The 25,316-nt window shown below is 39.1% G+C and overlaps 1 protein-coding gene across 10 annotated transcripts in view; it reads right to left on the reverse strand.

Moving 5' to 3' along the window:
- eys (eyes shut homolog) overlaps positions 1–25,316 on the reverse strand; it is a 259,849-nt gene that overhangs the window by 113,072 nt on the left and 121,461 nt on the right. For all 10 annotated transcript variants that reach the window (XM_061690335.1, XM_061690334.1, XM_061690329.1 and 7 more), the window contains 5 exons: positions 23,664–23,777; positions 22,310–22,507; positions 19,858–19,979; positions 17,352–17,470; positions 14,219–14,334 (listed from right to left, as the gene is read on the reverse strand). In XM_061690335.1, the coding sequence (XP_061546319.1) occupies positions 14,219–14,334; positions 17,352–17,470; positions 19,858–19,979; positions 22,310–22,507; positions 23,664–23,777 (669 nt within the window). The remainder of the gene's footprint in view (positions 1–14,218; positions 14,335–17,351; positions 17,471–19,857; positions 19,980–22,309; positions 22,508–23,663; positions 23,778–25,316) is intronic.

A 25,316-nucleotide genomic window follows, 5' to 3' on the forward strand; every position in this document is an offset into this window, starting at 1 on the left:
GCATATTTTTGATATGTGGGAGGAAACCGGAGTATCCGGAGAAAAAACACAGGCAGGCCACGGGGAGAACATGAAAAATCCACACAGGCGAGGCTGGATTTGAACCCGGGGCCTCAGAACTGTGAGGTCGATGTGTTAAATAGTTGTCCACCGTACCATTTGTCCTGATCCACTTTTTATATTTTTCAGCTTAACAAAATGTATAATGAACTAAATAAAATAGCCAATATAACCTATTTGGAAGATCCATTCATTTTCAATGCTTGTTTTCATTAGGCTCGTGGGTGAGCTGGAGCCTATCCCAGCTGACTGAGTGAGGAGGGGCACACCCTGGACTGGTTGACTACTAATCACTGGGCACACACTTGACAGGCTAAAACTTGTCATCGATAGTTGCCGTGTTATAACCTTTTAAGCAACAGATATTTGAACACAAATGGTGCTGCAACACATGGAGTCAGACAGTATCACAATACTCACAGGCTACATTCTTTGTGCCCTTTTCTTTTGTGCTCTGATAAAATTACTAATATTACCGCAGAGTCACAGTACAGTTGTTGTGAAACTATTCTTCTTTGTTTGTGACTGCATGACAGTATTCTACTACCCCCGATGGACAAGGCGGGCACACCAGAACGAGCAGCACAATTAATTGAATTGAAGCACTAAATCATGATGGAAAAACTGTTACATTTTTTAAATTTAATTAAATCATTTTATTACTCAATGTTTTATTAAGTACAATACTATCGAGTGCTATATTCCTTATTAAAAATACACAAACTCTTTTTTGATTTTTTTTTGTGGGGCGGCTGGACTGATTGAATGACATTTGCATTCATTTCAATGGGGAAAGAGGACTCGAGATTGAAGTGTTTTGAGTTATGAGCATCGTCACAGAGCAAATTAAACTTTTTTCTCAAACTACCATCGTATATTTTTTTGCATAATTTACCTTGTTTGCTGACAGAAATAATTTAAAATCTCTTCCAAGTTGGTAAAGCCGACAGCACATTTTAAGCAAATTCTTGCCTCTCTGTGTCTTTTGTCAGTGTTCGTAGCTAACATGTTCCGATTAGCCAACATAAAAGCCTTTCATTGGGTGTCCAACATAAGGCAGAGCCAAAAAGAGGATTAAAGTGCTTGATTTAAAGTTGTAAACAGAGGAAGAACATAAACTAGAATGAGTGATTTGAGTCAGAACATCATAAATTTCTGTTCCAGAAGGACAAAAAGGTGACATTTATTTATTATTTACTTATTGCAACTATTGGATGTTGAGTGCAAGGGCAGTAAATTGTTTTTATCTATGGTTCAACAGTGAGCTCCAAACTACTGATGGCCACTAAAAATTATGATAACTTTTGTTGTTCAACATTACCATTTTGGTTATATGCATGAAATTTGCAAATTGGATAATGCATTCTATAATATACGATACGATGAAGCAGACAGAGGTGTGCCTGTTGATGTTTTAGGGATTCCGATGACTTCTTCTTTTCCTTTCGGCTTGTCCCTTTCGGGGTTGCCACAGCGAGTCATCCTTTTCCATGTAAATCTAAATCTCCTGCATCCTCCTCTCGAACACCAACTGCCCTCATGTCTTCCCTCACGACATCCATCAATCTTCTCTTTGGTCTTCCTCTAGCTCTCTTGCGTAGTAGCTCTATCTTAATCATCCTTCTACCAATATACTGACTCTCTCTCCTCTGGACGTGTCCAAACCATCGAAGTCTGCTCTCTCTAACTTTGTCTCCAAAACATCGAACCTTGACTGTCCCTCTGATGAGCTCATTTCTAATTTTATCCAACCTGCTCACTCCTAGAGCGAACATCAACATCTTCATTTCCGCCACCTCCAGCTCTGCTTCCTGTTGTCTCTTCATTGCCACTGTCTCTAATCTGTACATCATGGCTGGCCTCACCACTGTTTTTAAAATTGTGTCCTTCATCCGAGCAGAGACTCTTCTGTCACATAACACACCTGACACCTTCCTCCACCCGTTCCAACCTGCTTGGACCCGTTTCCTTCCTGACCACACTCACCATTGCGCTGGACGGTTGACCCCAAGTATTTAAAGTCCTCCACACTTGCTATTTCTTCTCTCTGTCGCTTCACTCTTCTTCCTCCACCCCTATCATTCATGCACATATATTCTGTCTTACTTCGGCAAATCCTCATTCCTCTGCACGCCTCCGTCTTTCGAACTGTTCCCCCACCTGCTCCCTGCTTTCACTGCAGATCACAATGTCACCTGCAAACATCATGTTCCACGGGGATTCCAGTCTAACCTCATCTGTCACCCTATCCATCACCACTGCAAACAGGAAGGGGCTCAGGGCTGATCCCTGATGCAGTCCCACCGCCACCTTAAATTCCTCTGTCACACCTACAGCACACCTCACCGCTGTTCTGCTACCCTCGTACATGTCCTGTATTATTCTAACATACTTCTCTGCCACTCCAGACTTCCGCATGCAGTACCACAGTTCCTCTCTGGGTACTCTGTCATAGGCTTTCTCTAGATCTACAAAGACACAATGTAGCTCCTTCTGACCTTCTCTGTAATTTTCCATCAACATCCTCAAAGCAAATAATGCATCTGTGGTACTCTTTCTAGGAATTAAACCATACTGTTGCTCGCAAATACTCTGTCCTGAGTCTAGCCTCCACTACTCTTTCCCATAACTATAACATTGTGTGGCTCATCAACTTTTTTCCTCTATAGTTCCCACAGCTCTGCACATCACCCTTGTTCTTAAAAATGGGCACCAGCCCACTTTTCCTCCATTCCTCAGGCATCTTCCATGCGGTAGAATTCCATTGAACAAGCTGGTCAAAAACTTCACAGCCACCTTTCCGAGATGCTTCCATCCCTCCACAGGAATGTCATCAGGACCAACTGCCTTTTCATTTTTCATCCTCTTTAATGCCTTTCTAACTTCCCCCTTACTAATCTTTGCCACTTCCTGGTCCACCACACTTGCCTCTTCTACTCTCCCTTCTCTCTCATTTTCCTCATTCATCAATTCCTCGAAGTATTCTTTCCATCTATCTAGCACACTACTGGCACCAGTCAACATATTTGCATCTCTATCCTTAATCACCCTAACCTGCTGCACATCCTTCCTATCGCTATCCCTCTGTCTGGCCAACCTGGTATTGATAATTTTCTCCTTCTTTAGTGTCCAACCTGGCATACATGTCATCATATGTCTCTTGTTTGACCTTTGCCACCTCTACCTTTGCCCTATGTCGCATCTCAATGTATTCCTTTCGCCTCTCCTCGGTCCTCTCAGTGTCCCACTTCTTCTTAGCTAACCTTTTTCCTTGTATGATTTCCTGTACTGTGAGGTTCCACCACCAAGTCTCCTCCTCTCCTTTCCTGCCAGAAGATACACCAAGTACTCTCTGGCCTGCCTCCCTGATTACCTTGGCTGCAGTGGTCCAGTCTTCTGGAAGCTCCCCCTGTCCACCGAGAGCCTGTCTCACCTCTTCCCGAAAAGGTGCACAACACTTGTCCTGTCTCAGCTTCCACCACATGGTTCTCTGCTCTGACTTTGTCTTCCTAATCTTCCTCCCCACCACCAGAGTCATCTTACACACCACCATCCTATGCTGTCTAGCCACACTCTCCCCTACCACTACCTTACAGTCGGTAACCTCCTTCAGATTACATCGTCTGGAAAAGATGTAATCCACCTGGGTGCTTCTTCCGCCGCTATTGTAGGTCACCCTATGTTACTGCCTCTTCTGGAAAAAAGTGTTCACTACAGCCATTTGCATCCTTTTTGCAAAGTCTACCATCATCTGTTCCTCCATCTGACTGATTGCCACCGTATATATATTATTTTTTTCTGAACAATAATTTTTTTCTGTGCAACCAAGCCAAAAATATAATGAATCTCAATATATTTTCTTATAAGGTAAAATTATGTAGAAGGTGAATATATTGTCATACACCAGGGTCGATGCTATGTGGTGACAAGTCACAGCTTTGAATATCTTGGGACATAAGAATGAGAGCACATAGAACAGGGAGCATCCAGTGAATTATGGGACAGCACAGGTTTCCCTACCTGGTCTGTCAGTCACAGCAATGGTAGAACACCTCGGGGGGCTATTTGGAATGTCACCGCAATGTAATGCATCTTGTGCCACAAAGCACTGACTGGAGGCTTCTCTTTGACAGAGCACTGAGCGAGATAGTGCAGGCACAAGCTCGCGAAAGTCATTCCATCATGTGGTTGCAGCTCTGCTATGAGATGGCTGCCAGTGCCATTGAATGTCTCGGAGGAAAAAGAAATTGAGGGTAATCCCTGGTGGACAGTGAACTAACTTTGATGGGCATTTCAATTGAAATATGACTGATGTGTTCATTTTGTGACTGTGAATTTGGTTTGGACTGCTACATTTGTCCTTACAGTCTCCTTATCACACTCGCTGTCAGTTGGGTGTAAAACGTGCTAAAAAAAGGGGGCGGTGCGTTCAGTCGAAATGGTTTAGGTTTTTTAGTCATTGTTATTTGCCGTCACGCAATTCAATCTGTTGACATGATTGAATTTAATGATTAGCATATGATATTAAAAAAATATCGGTCAGTGTTGGTTTGTTATGATATAATTTATGATGGTTTCCAGGACACAAGTCTTACTGTTGTAAAAAACTAAATACTGGACTTTATAATCATAAAATGGATGCATGCCGTAGGTTGCTTAAGCCTACTGAATATCACCATATGCTGATATTGAAAAAGTGAATTGGCCAAAAGTAAGGTTTTCCAAACGTCCACAAATACATCATGTTTTGCTGTAAAAGACTCAGTGTACATAAATTAGCCATAAAGAAAAGGAGATATGACTTAAAAAGACAATTCCCATAAACTTATGTGTCACTTTGATGACCAATAAAACAATAAAACCTCTGACTTTAGACTCGTCAAAATACAAAATTGGAACTTGACTTGGACAGCAATGACTCATGACTTCACTTGGACTTGAACCCATTGACTTGAATAGACCCACTATTTTGACCAAAGCACTGAGAAACTAAAATTTCTTTGATTTCTCTTACTATAACCATATGCGCAAGTAAGTGACATCCTAATGCTAAACATCTTCGTAACCTTTTATTAAGACATGAGGCCCACACCATTATTGTTAATGTGTAGTTGGTTCTTATTAACTTGTGATAATTAACGGTGTGTTGGACACACATTTGAAGAGAAACTGACCAAGAGGTCATTCTTTCACACCCTACCTAAAGTAATGATTTCATTAAAAACAAACAGACAAACAAACAAACAGTAAATGTGTGACGTGTGAAATGTGTGACAGCTAAATAAGGTTTCCATTCAAAGAACCACTCATAAACTATACAGAAACAACGACATTTAATGAAACAATAAGGACATTAATTATTGCAAAACAAATAAATAAATAAAATCTACATTGGATTGTGGGAATTGCGTGTCTGACGTCACGTGTACTTCTTTTCGTTAGCATTAGCTGCTAGCTTTGTGAGCCATCACACAAATAGTTACACAGCGGGCCGGCCGTGCGCTGTATGGGCTTCCTGTACACTACAATTGGTTTAGTCAGTGTAGTGTTATCAAGGATCAGTCTTGCACTGTATTTCTTTTTTATTCATTTTATTTATCAATCGATCAGCACACAGCTAGCATCAATTCTACGTCAAACTAGATTCTTCTTCATGTCCTTTTCTTCGCCTCTTTTGACATATTTTACACAGTTCCCCCTAGTGTTATGACTGAGATACCACAGTTGGATAAAATTGTCATTCATAACAAGATGACAAATTTGTGTTCCTCTTTTTTTTAAAATAATGCCTTATGTTTTTGATACAAGAAATTACAAGTTCAAATTGAAATCTATTTATATTTGTGTTTGAAAGTGACTCACTAGAAACGTTTGTAGACAAGAAAATGCAGTTTCCTGCTTTATGTACAATCTGAATATAACAAAAATACTGTGGATTATAAAGAGGAAACCAATTGGTCGTTCATTACAAAGTAAAATGTCTAATTTTCTCTTGTGTATTCATAACCGCTCTTTAACCAAGCAAAAATTAATTTTATACTTGATTATTCTGATAGAATTGTCAGTAGAATACTTGATTACTAATTGCAGCACGACTGGATGCAAATTCTTATTTGTGACAGATCTGTTTAATGACACCAGAAATAAAGTGAGTTAGTTGTTGGATGTCCTCACCAGGTGTACCCCCATCCACAAATAAGAACACGATTTGACGGTTGTAACGTTACTTGTGATCAAATATCTAGACTGTCTAAATATTTTTCTGCTGTGGTTCGCACCCCTACTCCCCTTGTCCGTTCTGTCCCTCTGTCTGTCTCCTAAAACCCTTTTGCATCCGGCTGCATTTTCAATGAACATCAGAATGATTAAAAAATGAAAAAATAAGCAGGAGTATTTTAAACACCCCTGTTGCACAGCAAAACTGTTCCAGCACAAAAGGCATACAGATCCACCATTCTGCGTAACCATGCAGCTGAACAGGACAGGTTAAAAAAAAAAAAAAAAGAAATAAAGTGATAGAAAGTAAGTCATAACATTTTCATAGAATAACTGAAAACGTACTATCGATCGCTTTTGATGGGGCAATAAACTAAGCCCCCCACCCCTCTTGACGATTGGATTTGAAGGTGCAAAAATGTTTGCATGACTTAGGGCACACACTGGCCAACGTCAGCCTTTTGATTGGTTCAACACACTGAGCTGTACATAGCCTGAAAGCTCTTTCAACACCAGTCACCAAGTCACGATAGATAATTTAAGCATGAAATTGAGGGAAAAAATATACATATAAAGAACAGGCAAAAAGGGGTGGCTCAGGACAAAAGTATCCTACAATTCACTGAAACCACACTGAAACTAGCCTCGAGTCACGGCTCCATTAGAGACCTGCTGTGAAGGGCTCGGGGGTTAAACTCCAACATGATACTTGCCACTAACAATGGTGAATTTTTATGAGGAGAACTGAGTCCACCCAGGAATTCTCTTTTTAAATGCAGCTGTTCTCTAGAAATGAAACAGACGTCTTGGAGCTAAAAACTGAGTCAGAACAAAACACCCTTTGCCCTCAGTGATGGAGCGTTATTAGCATTCTCAGACCGTAGCACACGGATGGGCTACACTCTCTATTTGTGCGCTCCTGCATGTGCGCCAAAATAATAGACTGCACATATACGTACTGTATGTAGCGTGACCGGAAAAATATAGATGAATATATACAGAACAAAGGGATGACATGGGGAAAAATATCCTTGGAGAACAGAAAGTTGTGCAAAAAGTACACAAACATTGACCTTCTTTTAAACATTCAAAAGTTTAAGAGGTCAACTTACTTAAGCCGAATATCCCTTAATTTTTGTGAGGAGTGCATCTGAAAATAAAAGCTGTACTGTTGATCTCGTTTCTTGTTTCATTTGATAGCAAACCCCAATGTTTTCAGTTGACGGCAAAATTTAAGGAATTCACCATACTGCACAGACCTTTGGGGTATATGTCCCAGAAGTCATTCAAAAAAACAAAAAAACAATGAAGATTCGTTTAGTTCAGCTCAAGTAGTACCGCTGACTGTCTTTCAAATTACAATCTATTCACAAAATAATCGGTACTATTTTTGTCTCATGTGGAGAGAGTTCAGGTACTGTTAGATTTTTTTATTTTTATTTTTTTTTATGTAATTATTGGCTGGTTAGTATTACTTTACAAATCCTTAGTGACAGTGGAAATCGTAGGTTGTTTCCAAGCCCAGATAAATGCAGAGGGTTGCATCAGGATGGACATCCAATGTAAAACTTTGGCAAACAATTATGAGTATTTATTCTAAGAACTTCATACCGGATTGGTCGCAGCCTGGGTGAAAATCGACTGTCTTCAGCGCAGTTAAACTACAGGCTACCAGCAGAAATTCAGCTACTGTAAGTCAAAGATGAAAACGAGGAGGAAAGGTTGTCCATAAGCAGAAAGAGAAGAGGATAATACAGAGCCTAAAAATGAAAGTAGTGCTGAAAGTAATGTTGGGGCTATGACAGGAAAAGCTAGGGAGTAGGTTGACATTATAAGTAAGAGAAGGGATTCTATGGGTTCTGGAGTTAAATCAGGTGGAAAGGCCGTAAGGCTAGAAGTTTACGAGCATGGTTCAAGGGGAAAGTGTGAAGCTCCAGGGAGATGAGTTGGCGAAGATAGAGGACTTTAAATACTTAGGGTCAACAGTCCATAGCAATGGTGAGTGTGGAAAGGAGGTGAAGAAACAGATCCAAGCAGGTTGGAATGCACGGAGGAAAGTGTGAGGTGTGTTATGTGATAGAACAGTCCCTGGTAGGCTGAAGGGTAAGGTCAGCCATGATGTGTGATGAGAGACTATGGCACTGTAGACATGACAGAAAGCAGAGCTGGAGGTGGGCAGGTTAAGGTTCTCCTTAGGAGTAACCAGGTTGGACAAATGACCTCTAGAATGGGACAGCCAAGATTAGATGTTTTGGAGACAAAGTTAGAGAGACCAGACTTTGATGGTTTAGTCACGTTCAGAGGAGAGATAACGAATATATTGGTATGAAGAGGATGGACCTGCCAGGCAAGAGAGCCAGATGAAGACCTAATATAGTTGGTAGAGAGAGTGGATGTAGAAGATAGGTTGAGATGGAAAAGGATGAATAGCTGCAGTCAATAGTAACAGGAAAAGTTAAAAAAAAAGATTTAGGAAGGCCCTTTTTCATTTTCGCTAACCAATCTGTCCGTGTATTGAGTAGTGACTGAATGTACCTGAAAGCCAATTTGTTGTAAAGTGACTAAATGATCAATGTTGTCCAAGAAATCAAATTATCACAAAGTGAATATTATGGCGTCTTTAAGTCATCTTTTCCAACATCACATCGGCTACTGTATGTGCCACTTCTCGTGTTGGCATAGCTTCACAGTTGCTCATTAACTAACTGTTTGTTGCGACACAGTCTCAAGCTTGTGGTAGGTGAAAGCGTAGGTATCATGTCATGCAAACAAAGAGGCTCATTCTCCATCTGGCGAGGAATACCTCTGGGAGTATTTGGGACATTGAAGGTTTTTTTATTTATTTATTTTACATGTGATGGTCCCACACAATGTACTTGAATTAAATTTAGGTAAGTCATTAGAGCATCAATAAGACTGAAAAATATATGTCAAAAATGATCAAATATAATAAGAAACATAATAAACCAATTTATGTTTATGTAGAAATAACAGGTAGTGCAGCAATACATTTGCATGTACTGCATATAACCTTTGGTGGTATAGTGCTTTTACTAATATGTTTACGATTTTATTCAGTTAATTGAATTGCATATTTGACTTTATTTGTCTTTTTGTTGATTTGCCCTACTACATTTGCTCCTTGTACCTTGAGGTGTTAGAAAAGGAACCTATAAATATTACATTATATATTATGATTAAGCGTTTATTATAGACTGAATTTGACTTTGGTAATGCTGCACATTTTTGTCGATAAGATTCTGGACATGTGAGTGGAGCAATTAAAAACTATTTTCCTTCAAGGTCAATGCTTACGTTTAAGTTCAGCATTCCAAATATCAACCAAAAATAGCTTTCAACCAGTGAATCTGTGGCACCCTATTTCAATGAACCTACGCCCATTATTGTACCTCTACTCCAAGCTGCAAGAGACACCCTTGAAAGGCCACATGGCCAACATTCACTCCCTATATGCTGATATTCTTGAAATATACTGTATATAACTACTGGATATGACAACTTTCAGTTGTTGCGCTCATCGTCTACTAAGTCTCACCCTGACCTCTGCCCTTACGCTTGCCCTTTCATTTGTTTCTTTTCTCAGGTCTGTACCTCCCTCCAGGCGTTCCCTCGTGAACAACAAAGGAGCCTTTTGGTCTCTTGGCCTTCTGGCCAATGGCTCAGAGGTGAGTCAGTGAAACAAGGGACAACTTCTCCAAAACTTCGTTCCATCAAGGGAGGATTTCCTTTTTACAGCTTGCTCTGGTTCTAATTCCTTGTTCTTGGCCCGCAGGTGCCCACAGAGCACTTTTGGAGACAAAACTAAACTGCACGTTGACAATGTTTTAGAAATCCCTTTAAAAGTACTCTCAATGGGCCTAGGGTAATGGCTGTCTTTTAGTTTGAGTCAGTTGAAATGATGCAAGTGACACTTTCCGAATGCAAGGTATTTACTCGGCTCTGTGTGCCTCCTCTTGCTATTGATGCTTGCTACTTCCTTTAGCAAAGGTATGTACATACACTTTTTAGTAAAATCATTAATAATGGGGCTGGGATCTTATTCAAGGGCACCTCGATGATACTTCCTCCATTGCCATGTTTGTCAAAACTTTGCTCTTCTTTTTTGGGGCCAATTTTGAGTTGAGGTTTGCACATTTATTTAAAACGCACATATCTACTAGGAGCAAAAATGACCCTTTATAATCCATAGTCTTCACTTTACTGCAGCAGTCTGTTTTCTTGCTGCCCTCAGTCTCCTCATGGATAACAATTTTTCTCCTTACCATGGTTAACAGCCATATGCTGAGGAGTAAATACCAGATAACCGCGTCCTCCTCCATTGTTGGCTGATGCATTCAATCCGTTATATGTGGAAGATATATTTGTAAGTAATAAATGATAATTTTGGGACAAATTGTGTAAAATATACTAAATTCCCGCAGCACCCCTGTTAATCTCTCACGGCACAATGGTTGGGAATCAGTGGTATGTAATATGGCTATATGCATTCACTACACGCTCATTCTACCAATCTCACATCACAAATCATTTTCCTTTGCCAATGTTCGTCTGTACTTTTTTTGTTTTGTGTTCTGTCCCTGTAGATTCTCCATGTTAGATCATTACATTACAAAATTCACTACCTGCATTGTTGTGTGTATTTGGGTTCGAGGAAAAAAACCTCTGGATGTCTAGAACTCTTATCAAGGTTTCCTAAAGTGTAGGAACCTTCAGATTACGAGACTGATAAAAAGGCTTCATCGTTTTCCCTAAATTTTATCCACATAAAAAGCGACGTGGTGCCCCTTTTATATATAAAATACCTCGATTTATAACGCTGTAATTTAAAATTACGATAAACCGGAAGTGACACAGGCGTCGCTTCCAGGTCATTCTTTTCTCCTAAATTAATAAAAATTGTATTTAACCCATATACGCTACACTGAACTATATCACTTAATCTAAAACATATTATAAAATAACAAATGATGAATAAACCCTTTGTAAAATCACAAATTAAGGCAAATTCAGCTCCAGGAAATGGTTTTATGCTATTTTCTTTCCACTTGTTAAACAGCACAATAGGCTCAACAGGGAGAGATACGAAAACAGGAACAAGACTGCAGTGGATATAAAAGGTCTACACACCCTTCATTAAATGTCAGGTTTTTGTGATGTAAAAGAATTTAGACCAAAGTAAATAATTTTAAAACATTTTCCACCATTAATGTGACAGAATTTACACAACTGTATTGATTTATAAAAAAAATGTTTTTGAGAGGGGAGGTGAAAATAAACTGAAACAATCTTGTTCAGGTCACCATTGCAAAAGATATGTTCTGTCTCAACTAGTCTTTTACCTGGTTAAATAAAGTTCAAATGAAATAATAATAATAGTAATCAAATAAATCTGGTTGCACAAGGACATACTCCCTCTTATAACTGGCATGTGGCTGTGTTCAGGAGTCACCAATCACATTCACTCTTAATGTGGGAGTCCACAAACACCTACCAGGCTGCCACCATTTACATTTTTAAGTGGCCTAAAACACATGCATTACTAACAGAAAGTTATTTTGTTGCTTTATTCACTAAAATGACTGAATGAAGAAGCTGTTTGTTGACCAGACTTATTGATAGTGTGTGCGTGTGTATGTATGCGTGTCCGAGCGAGTGAGAGAGAGATTATAGAACGTACCCCAAAGATGCATGCTTTACAGTTACTTATTATGACCATAAAATAGAGCTAATGTTGCACAGTCAAAACAACAACAAAAACATCTGCAATTTACCGCAAGGTGTCTTCTCAAGTGTGCGTTGAAATAATCCAAGTTTGGGGGGTCACAATTGAAGACAAAGATGCATGACAGCTGTTGTATTTCGGAGTCTGTAATGTAAACATGAGTCGTGCGGCGGATTTTTTCACCCAATATAAATCACTTTGATCGACCCGGGAAGGCTTTGTGTGCGCCCATGTGGCTGCGTTGTGCTGTTTGATTGGTGAACTGGATTCAAATTACACTAATGATCACGTTGGGTTCGCGCAACAGCGCCCTATGTGGAAGTCGAAGGCAAAGTCTAAAAATAGATTGCGCATGCAATATCTGATTAAAAAAAGTAGCGAGTGTCATGTAGATCACTGTAACGGAGTAAAAGTACCGTTTCTCCCTAACATAAATACTCAAGTAAATGTAATAAGTATGATGGATTAAAACTACTCTGGCAAGTACAATTTATCCAAAATACTTACGTGAGTAAATGTAACGGGAGTAAATGTAGTGCATTCCTACCCACCTCTAGAATCAGGATATAATCTGCCCTTATGAAATGTCATTTATTGAACTTAGTTTACAAAATAAAAACATGAAAAAACAATTCAACAACTAGTAGCTATGTAGGATAAATGTATGTTGAATAATAATGGGAGGAATGCGTCATCAGGCTTGTGTGAAGTGAGAACGAGCGAGCCCACGCAAAGCTCTTGGCGTAATGTATTCAGCAACCACCTAATTTCTTATTCCTCTCCAAGGAAGCCTTCAGAAATCAACCCAGCCGCTCTATTTATATCTGGAAACATCGTTTCCTCTTTACACTGATGGAGCCATTAGACACAGAACAGCGATATCAATGCTTTAGAGCCATTGAACGTGCAACAATTCCTCAAGTATCAACTTAAATCTGTCAAGAGGTCAGTCACCTCATCAATGTAAATGTTTTTTTTTAATCTAATTTTATTTAAAATCCAAGTTTTAATATTGTTTTTTAGATCGATTTAAATCAACAGTCCAACCAATATATACCTCTATCTTATTAGCATGCATTGCTTGCTGCCTGACAGGTGGTGCTTAAACTTACTGGTTCATACGGACTCCAAATTCATTGCGAGTTTCCTGGGCTAGAAGAAAAACAAATATTTGTAGTCACCAAACAGCCCACAGCATAAGCGTGTTTGGGAAAAAAATGGTAAAATATACAAATGAATGCAAATCATGACCATATGCTTGGATGGGGAAAGGTGAAATTGTGGCAGCAGCTTCAGTTTAGTTCTACAGCTGTTTTGACAAACTTTTTAGTGGGGAAAATTTATTTTGTGAGTCGAAACAGACAACCTTTGAAACTAAGATTCACTAAAATCATGCACGACCTACATGAGATTGCTTGACAAAATATACAGTTCTCAAAACTGTCAGTGACTTCTTTTTACATGTTACACACTTAAATTTGAGCAAGAGACAGTGATCACTTTCTTCAGGGATTCCCAAGGCTGTGATTCCATGTGTTCTCTATTTCTATTTATCTTAATTTAGCTTTTAGCCATCAATTTTAGCCATCAAACTATAAATCTTCATTAGTACTTGTTAAAATTCACTTATTCATCCATCCATCCATTCTTTACCGCTTATCCTCACTAGGTTCACGGGCTGCTGGAGCCTATCCCAGCTATCTTCAAACTGGTCTTCAGCCAATTGCAGGGCACATATAAACAGACAACCATTCACACTCACATTCACATCTACGGGCAATTTAGTCTTCAATTAACCTCCCATGCATGTGTTTGGGATGTGGGAGGAAACGGGAGCTCTGGGAGAAAACCCACGCAGGCATGGGGAGAGTATGCAAACTCCACACGAGCGGCGTCGGATTTGAAACCGGGTCCTCAAAACTGTGAGGCAGATATACTAACCACTCGTTCACTGTGCCGACTCTTTTTGACCAAAATGTGCCATATTGCTGTCAGGAGCTTTTAGATTTCAGTGATGGGAGGAAAGTAAAAATGATGCTCTTGTTCCAGACAAGTACAGACAGGCTTCCAATATAGCCTGTCTGTACTTAAAATTAGCCTGGCAGCCTGAATGAAATAAGGTATTAGTGTAGTTACACTAGCTTAATTTAAAAAAACAACAACCCTTCAATATGATGATAAGGCCATGTGCACACTCACCAGCTGGGCATTCGCAGAAGGCCATTCCATCGGAGCGTGTCAGGCAGGTGGAGTTGTGCAGGCAGGGATTGTGGAGGGGATCACATGGGTCATAAGGCTGGTTGCACAATAGGCCGCTGAGAAAAGGGGGGCAGGTGCAGAAGAAATCCCCAGTTACATGTGACTCCTGACACTGAGTTCCATTTAGACAAGGCCCAGATTTACACTCATTCACTTCCTCAGCACAGTTCACACCTGTCCAGCCTGGTGAGCACAAACACCTTGGATATACCCAAAATGGAAATGTCCCAGTTAAAAAAATATTATATATATATATATATATATATATACATACACAATATACACAATATATATATATATATATATATATATATATATATATATATATATATATATGTATATATATATTGTATATATGTATTTTTTTATTGCAACCTTACTGAGTAAAGGTACCACATACTGAATATTACTGCATAAATAAACAACTTCAATAGATACCATTGCCAAAATTGCTGCTGAAAAGATCAGATTGAATGGCTCAAAATTGCAAACCATATGTATTACAATACAGTGGAACCTTGACTTGTAAGTTTAATTCATTCCGTAACAAAGCTTGTACATTACATTTTTCCCTATTTGAAGAATTGGAATGCCATTAAATTTGTTCCAGCCACCGAAACACACCACACTTTTTGTAACATGCTTTTAAGAAAAAAAAAAAAGATTTTATAATATCAATATACAGTATGCCCAGAACAAAACATACAAAAAAAGAATGTAATGAAATAAACTGGTTTTATAAAGTAACACACACACACACACATTCTAGTATTCATTGCATTGGCAATTGTCGCGGTCCTTGTTTTTCCAGTTCATTCGAGTGGCAGTTTATCTGAGGATTGTTCCTAATACACATTTTGGCTCACAACACAAAGCAAAAAAAAATCAACCAAGTGATGGCTCATAACTTCAAAAACTACAAGTAGTAAACTGGTGCCTTTGTAAGTCAAGTTACCACTGTATAGCCCTCCATCCATTTTCTATACCAACTATTATCCTCATTAGGGTTGCAGAATTACAACATACATCAGGTTTAGAAAACTCAAATAAATGGCAAGTCCCTAAGCAGGTTTGAAAGAGGCAGAGTGGGCGGAACTTTAACGCCAGAAAAAAATCTCTCTACATAAGGTAAGATCTTGTTTAGAACATCCGAGTGGCACACTTTAAATCATCTGACAGATTGTTTACATGCTTCAGTCCAGGTACTGCTTGTTTAGCAATGTACAGCTATTCAGCTGTGCTCAAGAGGTAAGTCTTTGACGTCTGTGTGTGAGCAGCATTATAACTCACCGAGTGCATTGTGATTGTAATTGCATGATAGTATCAGTCATATTAAAGTAATTACAGTTACCACCTGTTTTATTTTTCTGAGAGGAAAAAAGGAGGCCTTGATTTGGAGTACGGACTTGTTTCAAAAGGAGGACGTGCCTTGACATTTGAGACATGGCATCTATTAGGGTGGACGTCACTATTTCAGGTGTTTCAGTTCCAGTCACTGATACCATAATCCTAAACAGCTGCCGGGAGGACTCCCCAGGTGATCCCTTTTTACCTTGCAGGTGCACAAAGGGCTCTTACAAGTCAGAGATTGAATTTGCAACCATCCAAATGCTAAACAACCAGTCTAGCACCTGAGCGGGGCTTCCCCAATCACTGGAGTGGCCTTAAAATATAGTACGTATGCAGTTTCAGTGCAGCAACAAAGCGATTAAGAGTGTTTGCTTCGGATCTATTGTATTGAAGCAGCGGGTGAATATTCCACTTGGTGGCAGTGAGTACTAAAACACTCCACATTGCATTTCCTTCCATCCCTCTGGTTTTCTCTGCTGGAACAGGTTGACTGTCTCAAATGAGTCATACATTTGGAAATTTTTTCATGCTGTGAGCCAATCATTGACTCATTTGTTTTACGTGCCAGTGTCAATTCATTTTTTTTGTCTGTTTTGTTTTTAAATTTAATGACTGATGCACCTAGGGCTATATTCTCCCGTATGCTTAAGTCAGAAAAGGCGCGCAGCTTCGCTCTTTTCCCTCTGCACCCATTTTGCCATCCACTTAAGTGTATCACTTGCGCGTCTTCTGGCCACGTGCGCACTTTGGGTGGAGTAACCCTAATTCTGCCCAAGACTTTAGCTCCAGAGTCTGCAGTAAGTCTAGCACCCTGGGAAGATGAAACATCATATTGCACATTTTGATTCGCCCGTTTGCGCCGAGCCTCCAATGGCTGCTGCTGGCGGCCTGACGGCTGACTCGGCATGCTGATGCCACATCGCAGACTGCTCAACGGCCATAAAGTGTCCTGACCATATTACGGTGATCGACGGCTGAACGTCACCATATCATGCAGAATTAATTAATTAATTTTCATAAATGTGCTGCGAGCGACATTTTTGTTTCAAACATCCTGCATGATGTCTTGGGAGTTTGTCTGAAAGTGCCACTTACAACAACTGCAGTCATCTTGTTGGCACGATGGTGTGTTAGATATGGAATAATTTGGTTTATATTTGATCCATGTCATCGCCATTTAAGTAACGCTGCTCCATGTGTGCCGCTAGCATGGTTGCTGGGCATTGCTGATGATCAACTGCCTCACTCGCGTTCTTATTGATGGCCTTCCAAACGCGTTCACTCATGAGCACAGTATTACAAATCAATTACGTATATTGTACAATATGTAATAGAGATTAGAGAACACAAAAACAAATACCCCTTACCCTGTTAGATGAGCAGTGCTGAGGTCTCACAGGCGACCAATAACTTCCGTTTACTCTACAAAGGTTAATTTCACATTTAAAGTGTGACATAGTCTTCGAGTGGATTTCAAAGGGTTTCACATGTCTCAGGAAAAATCCACATTCCGAGAATTCTACCCATCTGCAGACTTCAATGAGTCGCGCCTTTCAAGCCGTTACCTGCAAACTGGCCGGGTATGCGCGAGGGGTGTATCAGAAGTCATTATGGCAGAATCAGCGTAACTTGAAAACTTGCAAGCCAGGCACGTAAAATACTGATTTACACACCAACAGGAGATTATGGCCCCTAGTGCCCTGGCGCTAGCGCATTAACCTACTTGTAGCCGTTGAGTTCCGTGCAGGTGGCGTTGTTTTTGCAGGGCTGTGACAAACATTCATCAATTTCTTGTTGGCAGTACTCTCCCTCCCAGCCAGAGTGACATACACACTCATAACTCTGCATTACAACGACAACAAGAAGAACAAAGAAGTCTTCCCATTAGCGTGGAAAATGGTTTACGGAACGGTATACATCTGTTTGGATTGCTTACGTCACTTTGTTACATTTTAACATACAAATGCTGGCATATCATTTTCCTGAATGCAATGTTCAGTACAGTTCCCCACTCGCATCAAATATGCACTTCATTTGGGAATTTGAACTGTGGAAGAGTCACACTTGTACATTTTGCAACACTGCATATGGATTTTTCCCTCCCGCTCACCCTGTGGATAATATGAAAGCTTGTATTCAGCTTGTGTCATTCAAGGCATAATATGATAACTTCCACCTAGAATACAGCAACGTCATCTGCATATTTTGGACAAATATTTAAAATATATCTGGTTTATTTGTCTCTTAGTTTACTGCCTCTGTTTCTAACATCATGTGAACGATATGTCCTTTATTTCATCATTGCTATCTGCATTAGTACAACTAATCGTAGCATGGAAGATTAATGGTTTTATTTAGATTGCACTTTGCATAAGGGATTGTTGCACTTGTGTGGCCAAAGGTTTTTTTCCAAGATTAGTCATTGCCAATGTTTTGACTAAAGGTCCTGGATGCTGCAGGTTGAAGGTATTCTAATCTGTATTGTGTATGTTATGGGGGAGGGATGGTGCGGTTAAAGTTTTCCTCATATGACTGGTAGGTGCTGGGGGGATGTTGAGTGTAGCCATCTCATGATAAATTAGATACCTCCAGAATATTCTGATTTTCTACCCCTGGCAATAGAACATAATCTCATTTTTGCTGCTAAATCACCTTCAGGGACAGCAATTTTCCAAAATAAGCTCCATAGGACACTGCATTCAGAGAGATAGATGGCTGGGCTGTAAACAAGACTATTTGAAAAAAAAAGTCTTCATAATGAGTTTAGGGGGAGAAAAATAATACATTCCAGTGTAGAAAATAGTTTATATTATGGATTGGCATGATAAGAGCTGTATTCTATTCCAGCTGACTTTTGGGTGAAAAGCAGACTACACCCTGGACTGGTTGCACAGGGCATGATTATCAATTAGATCATTGTTAAGAATTCTGTCAATTACATGGAATTGATTGACTGAGCTATGGAAAAAAACTAAGGTCAGATGGAATGCACAACTTGTGTGCAATCAGCAGAGGTACTGTCGATTCTCAACTGAGAAGCAAATGGTGGTGTCCCATTGAAATACAATTCTAGCATAACGGTTAAGACATGAACAAATAAAAATCATGCGAGCTTCACAATTTACATTTGTTGCCCTTCAAACTCTGTGGATACAAGTGCAAAAATGATACCAACTATTAATTAAACCCATGACACTCTTGTCGTTATACACTCATAACAATGGTTGCGATACTTCCGGCACTTTCACAATTTCAGGGAGGTCCCTTCTTATTTCAGCAAGACAATGCCAAGCCGTTACAACATTGTGACTTTGTAGTAAAAGAGTGTGAGTACAAGACTGACCTGCCAGCAGTCCAGACCTGTCTCACATTGAAAATGTGTGGAATGTTATGAAGCGCAAAATACACCAACGGAGACCCCAGACTGTTGAGCAACTGAAGTTGTATACATAGCTCGCCTTTGTAGTGTATTCAATTGAACATAGTTTGAAAAGGATTTGCAAATCATCGTATTCTGCTTTTATCAACATTTTACACAAACTTCATTGGAAGTAGTGTTTCTATAGATATTTGTATGACAGAGAGAGAGAAATCAGACATTACCTGTTATTTTAAAAAATAAAGCAGATGTAGTCCAACAATTACAATCCATTGTTTTTATCACCTCTTCCCATTTTCAAACAGCACACAGTTATCTAGTTGGAGCTAAAAATCTTGAATCCAAATTATATATGAAATAAAGTACAAGTGGCAAGGAAGTTAGTTAGATTATTTTGGACAGTAAAGGAAATGTACGATTTACCACTTGCTTGCTTTGTCAATCTTAAATTATGTTCCCATGGTACATCTAGCTAGCAAATTGACTCACTCAGATGGTGAATAAATCCCTCAATAAGACCTAGACAGTCTGCTGGTACTGCCTACACAATCCTGATGGTATGAATACATGGTGCTAAATTTTCTCTCCCTTTGGATACCCAATTAATAATAATGATATCACACAGCTGTGTATATTTTACTACAGCAAGCATGTCACCATACAGTAAAAACGTAATTGTCATCAGGCCATCGGATGTACCTTAGGTGGAGTCACTTGACTCCATATGTATTGGTAATTACCATCTGCATTAATTTATGGGACACATTTTCATTTTGAGGTCCTTTTAAAGTCTATTACATCACTCCATTATACAGCCATATTGAAAAGGGAAAAAAACTGTCTAACTTACCAGATGGAGGTCCTTACATATTGAATTGCTACTGCACAGATTGTTCATACAGTCGTCAATGTCTTTCTCACATCGCAGGCCAGCATAACCAGGACTGCAAAGGCAATAAAAGCCATCTACAACTGAAACAAGATCAGCAATTTACTTACATCACCTTGCATCATCAATTATTATTCACCACTATCAGCAGGTAGCACTCCATTTCTACAGAGCTAATTTTAATCAGTTTCTCAGTGTGCTGCAATCCTTTTAATCACAGCTGTTAAACTGTTAAAAACAAATGGATTGTTCTAATAGTCCAGCCTGCTGCATGTACTGTATGTGACACAGCAGCACTCAGTGCATCAGTCTGAAAGGGGCCGACACTTTAACCATCTCTAAATTAACCTGTCTGGCCACTGGCCTTTTTTGCCCTTACACCCATTTCACTTATTCTTCTTTTTCTCAATAAATGTCTTGAAGGCTTGTCATTGTTTCCACACTATCTGAGTTCACAGTTCAGGTGAACCAAAGTGAAGGAGAAAGAGGATTTTTTTTTCACATTACAAATTGTGCCAATTTCTTAACACTACTTTGTGAAATATTCCGCAGCATATAAAATGTTTCCACCTCACACATTACTTACTAATGACAAGGGATGCATCACTCTCTCTGCAACACAACATTGATGCACAGTTAGCTAGTGACAGAGATAATTGCGCTTCTTACAGGAGTGAATTTATTACTTCCCCAGTTAGGGTCCCAGGATTCTTCATTATCCCAAAGATTTACCACGTAATCTATGCTGTCACTCTGTCTTGGTGCATGTAGCCACTATTACTCTCATTAAATGCTTTTGGTCCTGGTTGGCAGCAGCATTATTCATCTCAGCTACTGTGGCTTTGCAGTGCTCCCCCGAGGGATGGGGCTGGCTGGTGTTGCGCGCCGGGCCAGTGGGTCCTGTGGCACCGCGTCACTGGCCTGCAGTGAACTGGCTGCAACCAAGATTAGTTTGGACAGTTGGCTGAGGTGTAAGGTAACTCAATGAAGTGAGTCACTGCATCACAGGCTCACAAGTTTGTTCCACGAAAAACTATTGAAAAACTTAATGATTTTGGAAATATAATATACACTGTAGCAATTACAATAAACACAGATCGAGAGCTGAATTAAACAAAGAAAGAAACAAACAAAAAATCTCCCTTTAAAGGGGACATATTTTGCCAAACCAACTTTTCTAGTATTTGGGATGTAATATTGTCTCTATTGCCTCCAGACATTTAACTGCCGAGAGGCCTGAAATCGGGTCATTTGAATTTCTCGAGCTTATCTACGTCACTAGCGAAGAGGTCCGCCTTCCCTTTCTGCTCCCAAGCCAGCGGTGTTAACATAACAAACACGTGTGCTCTCACAAGTGGGTCTTCTACACAAAGGCAACCAATCAGAGGAAAGGGGGCAGTCTTAGCTAAATATGGACAAAGTGGAAACAAGACTGGGTCAAGCAGAAGTAGCTGTCAGAGAGGCCTTTTATGGACACGCGTATGATAAAACCAGGTGTTTTTTTTCAATGAAATTGACACTAAGTCCATGTTCGAAAGTCATTCCATGGATGTCTACTTAGCCAAAATACGAGACCATTAAGAAAGATATTGGTTGAATGAAGTATTAATTTTTTATATAATTTTGGAACTTGTGTAATTAGTTCCTAAGATGTATACTAATCATGTTTAAATACATGCAAGCGCGGGGAGAACGTGGAGAGCCAAGGTTCGAAACCAGAACCTCCTGACTATGTGAGCAAACCAATATGCAAGCGTGCTGCCCATAATATAGTAATTAGAGCATAATTTTACTTTTACATGTTCATTGCAATAGGTGGGAACTCAACATGGACCATCAGGTCTTGTTGATCAGTTGATTAATGTGCAATTTACCAACTTCCCAATGGGTAAACTTCATTCAATCATTTCATTCACTACATTGGAATGAATGTGAAGATTCAAAAGATGTTCATGCAGTGAGATACTGTATAATGATTCTTTCTCGTCAGAATTGGAAAAGCAAATATTTTAAATTATCATGTTGGACCTCTGTAGAGGTGTGCTATAAATGACAATTGCTTAAATCCTCCCTGCTATGATTGCAATGTTGCAATGTACATTTCACATGTATATGTACATCCTCTGGCTAAGCAGTAGTCACATATAATGTGTCGTCTTTGATTACATTATTTTTTCGTTTGTACTCAGTTATACAAGTACACGTTCAAGCAACACTGATTTCATTTTATGTTAAGCAAATAAGCAAGCCTATTCTTGCAGACAGTGTGTCCTAGATTATCCTATCAGATGGCATCATTCCATTTACATTACACCCTTATTAGCTTCAGCATTGACCCATCTGTAAAATGTCAGACAGTGGAAGTATGTTATTATTAATCATGTTGGCATGGTAAGAATTTTTTTTTTTTTACCATCATAGCAAAATCCATTGACACATGGGCTGGAGATGCACTCATCCGCGTTGATTTCACAGCGGGGGCCTGTGAATCCTCGGCGACACCGGCACCGGCAGCCCAAAGGGTAATGGTCCTCATCCAACTCTTCCAGACAAAAGGCTCCATTCTCACAGGGATTACTGGCCTCACAGGGTAACAAGTCACAATTTGGACCTGGGGTGAATACACAGGAGCGTCCAGCCTTGTTGAAATAGAATTCAATGGCAGAGCTGGGCATTTTAAATACTGCCCCCCTATTGTCTGATTTGTTGAACTCAACCTCATGACAGATTGGATGCTGTGTCAACATTAGTGCCTGAGAAAAAGTAAATGCCTTAAAAACACAGGGAGCAAAGGTCTGGAAACATTCCACTAAAAGATGCAGTCATCAATTTTCTTCTAAGTATTTAAATTCACCAATATCTCTGAAATAAAATATTACTTTTGGTATGCGTTTCCTTGCTCAGCAGATTGTATACTGTAAATAGAAAACATAAATGAATTATTAAGCCGTATTAGGAGAGATGCGGTTGGGATTGGGCACCAGGATAGTAATGTGAATTTGTGAAAGGCCTTCCTGAATGATGGAAACATGGTCGTGTAGATATATTCATATGACGAACATCAAGAACTAACAATGCATTAATTTCATTCAAATGAAATAAGAATGAAATACTAGGTGATAATAAAGAATTAAATGTACACAGAATTTAGGACCAACTGCGTTGACAATTTGATTGGCGGATTCCTAAATGGTCATTTTAATATTCATAAACATTCAACTTTCTACATTAGTAGGGGAAAAACAGATGGAGAAGCAGTCAATACAGCTGTCATCATGCATTTAATTTAATATTTTGGCCAAAAAGATCAGTTTGACCTTGGGTGAGAAATTAAAAACAAAGTGGAAACTAAGAAATGGATTTCATCCTTTACCATTGCATCCACAAATGAACAAATAAAACAACTGTTGCAACAATGCCGAGTATAACTGATTTTGTAGTAAGAGTTTAGCCTCATTGCTCTTTATAATATGCTTAATGTTTGACCTACTTGAATCATCATACATTAGCCAAAAGCACCAGCATTGTTTATGTGATCATATCAATGTACAATGACACTTTAACTCCACATTTAGTTGATGAGAAAGCACAAGTCTCCATAAATCACGTTTATTCTTTTGCTTCAGTTATCAAATTAAGAAGCACTTATTTTGTTGAGCTGTGAAGTGAGTTAAGATAATAATAGTATGTGAAGTTCATTAACTTTTTTTTGTTTTTGTTTTTTTTTGTTTGCGGGAGGGGGTCCCCATTCCCTCAATGTTCATTACCTTTAAATGGAGCCAGACATTGGCAGAAGTAATTACCAGGCTGGTCAATGCACGTGGCTCCATTCTTGCAGGGCGATGAAGCACACTCATCAATGTGAAGTTCACATCGGGTTCCTTCAATTTAAAAAAACAACAACAACAACAACAACAAAACAAAAATAAGAGCACAGATATACTGTATACATAATTTTAAAAATATGCAATGCTGAGTGTTGGATGAAATAGCGAGCTACTTTTTTTTTTTTTTTTTTTACATCAAAACTATTTACTGTACAGTAAATATATTTTTTCTTGGAAGAAGTTGATAGAAATGGACAGAAACAGACTCACATTCTGTATGTCTCATTGAATACAAGCCAATCAGATAATCAAAACAAAATACAGCAGTAGGCATGCTGTTAGTTACTATTGTGGGCTTGCATTGTTTACAAGCTTGGAGTTGATTCTCACAAAGAAATAAGATCTTATATAGGCTCACCTTTAAGTCACTGAGTAATTGAATAAAATAATTCACAGATGGTAAAAAAAAAATCTAACCTAACCTAACCTATTATGTGCAGTTATTGAGTTGTGGAACATGTGTCGGAACAGATATCCTATCTTGTATAAATGCAATAATACTGATCTTTACCAGAAATGTAGAATTTATCTCCATTACTCATTTGATGATGATGGAATTGCTTTTCTTCAATTTCCGAAGGTGTCATGTCATTCCATCATCAAACCAGAGAAGGCCACAAAAGTCCATCCATCCATCCATTTGCTGTACTGCTTATCCTCACTAGGGTCGCGGGCATGCTGGAGCCTATCCCAGCTATCTTCGGGCGAGAGGCGGGGTACACCCTGAACTGGTCGCCAGCCAATTGCAGGTGACATATAAACAAACAACCATTCGCACTCACATTCACACGTATGGGCAATTTAGAGTCTTCGTCAACCTACCACATGTGCTTTTGGGATGTGGGAAATCCAGGTTTTCATCCAGATCTTTACCAAAATATAAATGGGTTCTCCCTTGGCCCATTCCTTAATCATCTTTGGTTTTCAAGTAGTTTCTGCACAATCCCAATTATAAAAACGTCTTCTACTTGGTAGAAGTTCTAGTGTGATAGGGCCAGTGCAGGTAATGACGTGGGCAATGGAACACTAAATACATTAATAATAGTTTCCACAATTACCTCAATGTCTTCTTGTGTCATGGAGGCATATGAACTAGTAAATAGCTGTAAAATCCTCACAGTAAAGCCAGGCATTTTAACATATACAGTAACTTTGAAACATTGCTTAATGAAAAGTTATCTTCAACATATTATTCACATCTTCACTTTGATCACCAAATTCTGAAGTGCAGACAGTTTTATTGAACAAAATGAACAGGAAATCTTCCTCTGTGGTAGTATTTATTAGTAGAAAACAGTTTAAATGCAGTTACTGTGTTTGATTTTTGACTGGAAAGGATTTCAGTGATTTGTTTTTCATCTCTGCTCTTTTTCACGGAGGATATCACAGTACCACATGTTGGAAAATAATTATGCTGTCGACAACTGACTATATGTTTGCAAGTATTAGAATATTGTGCTTGAATCTTTATGTTTATGGTTGATGAGTGCTGTAGGTATTTAATTATTCATGAAGCACAATTAAATCAGTCAT

This window comes from Phycodurus eques, chromosome 11 (genome assembly GCF_024500275.1).
Source record: "Phycodurus eques isolate BA_2022a chromosome 11, UOR_Pequ_1.1, whole genome shotgun sequence".
Taxonomy (NCBI): Eukaryota; Metazoa; Chordata; class Actinopteri; order Syngnathiformes; family Syngnathidae; genus Phycodurus; species Phycodurus eques.